Below are 1,326 nucleotides of genomic sequence, written 5' to 3' on the forward strand. Positions count from 1 at the left end.
AAAGTGTACGTAGGGAACAAGAGGACAAAACTAAAGTTTAGTAGCGGAAGCAGTGCTACTTAAATAGGCAAGATGAATAGAGTTTAATAAGTATGAAACACTGAGTTGGATCAGTGATGTACAGAACAGTTTTCACTGGGTTGTATCAGTGATGAAGATGAAACGTGATAGAAGTGAAACGTGATGTAAGTGAAACATGATATAAGTGAAACACGATGGGCATGAAACACTGATGTAGATGAAACACATCAAGTGATGGAATCAGTTGTATAGTACAGGGTCAACGACAAATGGTTAGGAAAAGAAAAGAAACCCCCTCCAAGCTGTAACAACGACTGCGTGAAATGTGGACAGCGAACCCATACTGCACGTGAATGCACCACTTAGGGATATGAATGTTTGACGTCCTCATTACCGGAGGAATTGGATCTGGTCTGAACTTGATGACTATCCTCGTTGTACGGTTGCACAAGCCTCATTGCATTTACAGCCTGTACCCGAAGTGCCAGAGGAAGAAAAGTCTGATTTCCAAGTAACGACCACCTTGGATCTCTGCTCACATCTTTTCGCTATTGTTACTCCAATCAATGTCAATCATTTTGAATCCTTACTCGAAAGTCACCCCAACTAACCATTTGTAAAATCTGTCTGCCGGGCACTCCGTGAAGGGTTTTGGCCTTGGGCAAATACTATGCATGCTCATTATCCTTCTGGTTGGGAGGAGTTATGTCCTCCACCTGTTGACAAAAATATCCATTGTTTTCTGCATGAACAGTGTGCTGAAGAAGAGCAAAAGGGACGCTATTCCCAACCCTTCAAATGTCTGCATGATGGGATGTACTAGCAACTTTCAAACAGAAATTAGCAGATGTGCCATGACGTGGGAAGCTGCCTGGGAACTCAACAAGGTCGGATCAATTCCTAAAGTAAACAGTAAGTTCGTGCTCAGAACTCGAAAGAATTCTTGGGTGACCAGCTGTGACATGCATGTCACACAGTGCTGATGTGGCCCTGATGCTAGAGCTTCAAGCTACACCGCGGCTGCATGGCTTGGAGGCCCCAAACGTCTCATTGATTTCTAGCTGGGCCATCTTGTTGAACGTTGATATGTCTACGGAGTTCCTAACCCTAAAATAACCTAAAAAGGGGTGTGTAGGACTAGGACTGAGACTGTGTGTGTGAGGGAGTAAGTGGTCAGGTTCCCGACGACTCGAAGTCAGTCAAGACGATTCTTGAAGGCCTCGATAAGCCTCGAAAGTGTTTGATACGCTTTCCGAAAATATTCGAATGCAACTATAAGGCGTACTATTGCCTTCGAACACAAAC

General features: G+C 44.1%; 1 protein-coding gene across 1 annotated transcript; it reads left to right on the top strand.

The window, feature by feature from the left end:
• Nucleotides 1-875: 875 nt before the first annotated feature.
• FIBRA_04203 (uncharacterized protein) lies at nucleotides 876-1,137 on the top strand (the record flags this gene model as incomplete). The annotated part of the gene is made up of 2 exons (XM_012326019.1): nucleotides 876-933; nucleotides 1,022-1,137. The coding sequence occupies 2 exons, from the start codon at nucleotides 876-878 to the stop codon at nucleotides 1,135-1,137; spliced, it is 174 nt and encodes a 57-aa protein (XP_012181409.1).
• Nucleotides 1,138-1,326: the final 189 nt, after the last annotated feature.

This window comes from Fibroporia radiculosa (assembly GCF_000313525.1).
Source record: "Fibroporia radiculosa TFFH 294 genomic supercontigs, scaffold2713, whole genome shotgun sequence".
Classification (NCBI taxonomy): Eukaryota; Fungi; Basidiomycota; class Agaricomycetes; order Polyporales; family Fibroporiaceae; genus Fibroporia; species Fibroporia radiculosa.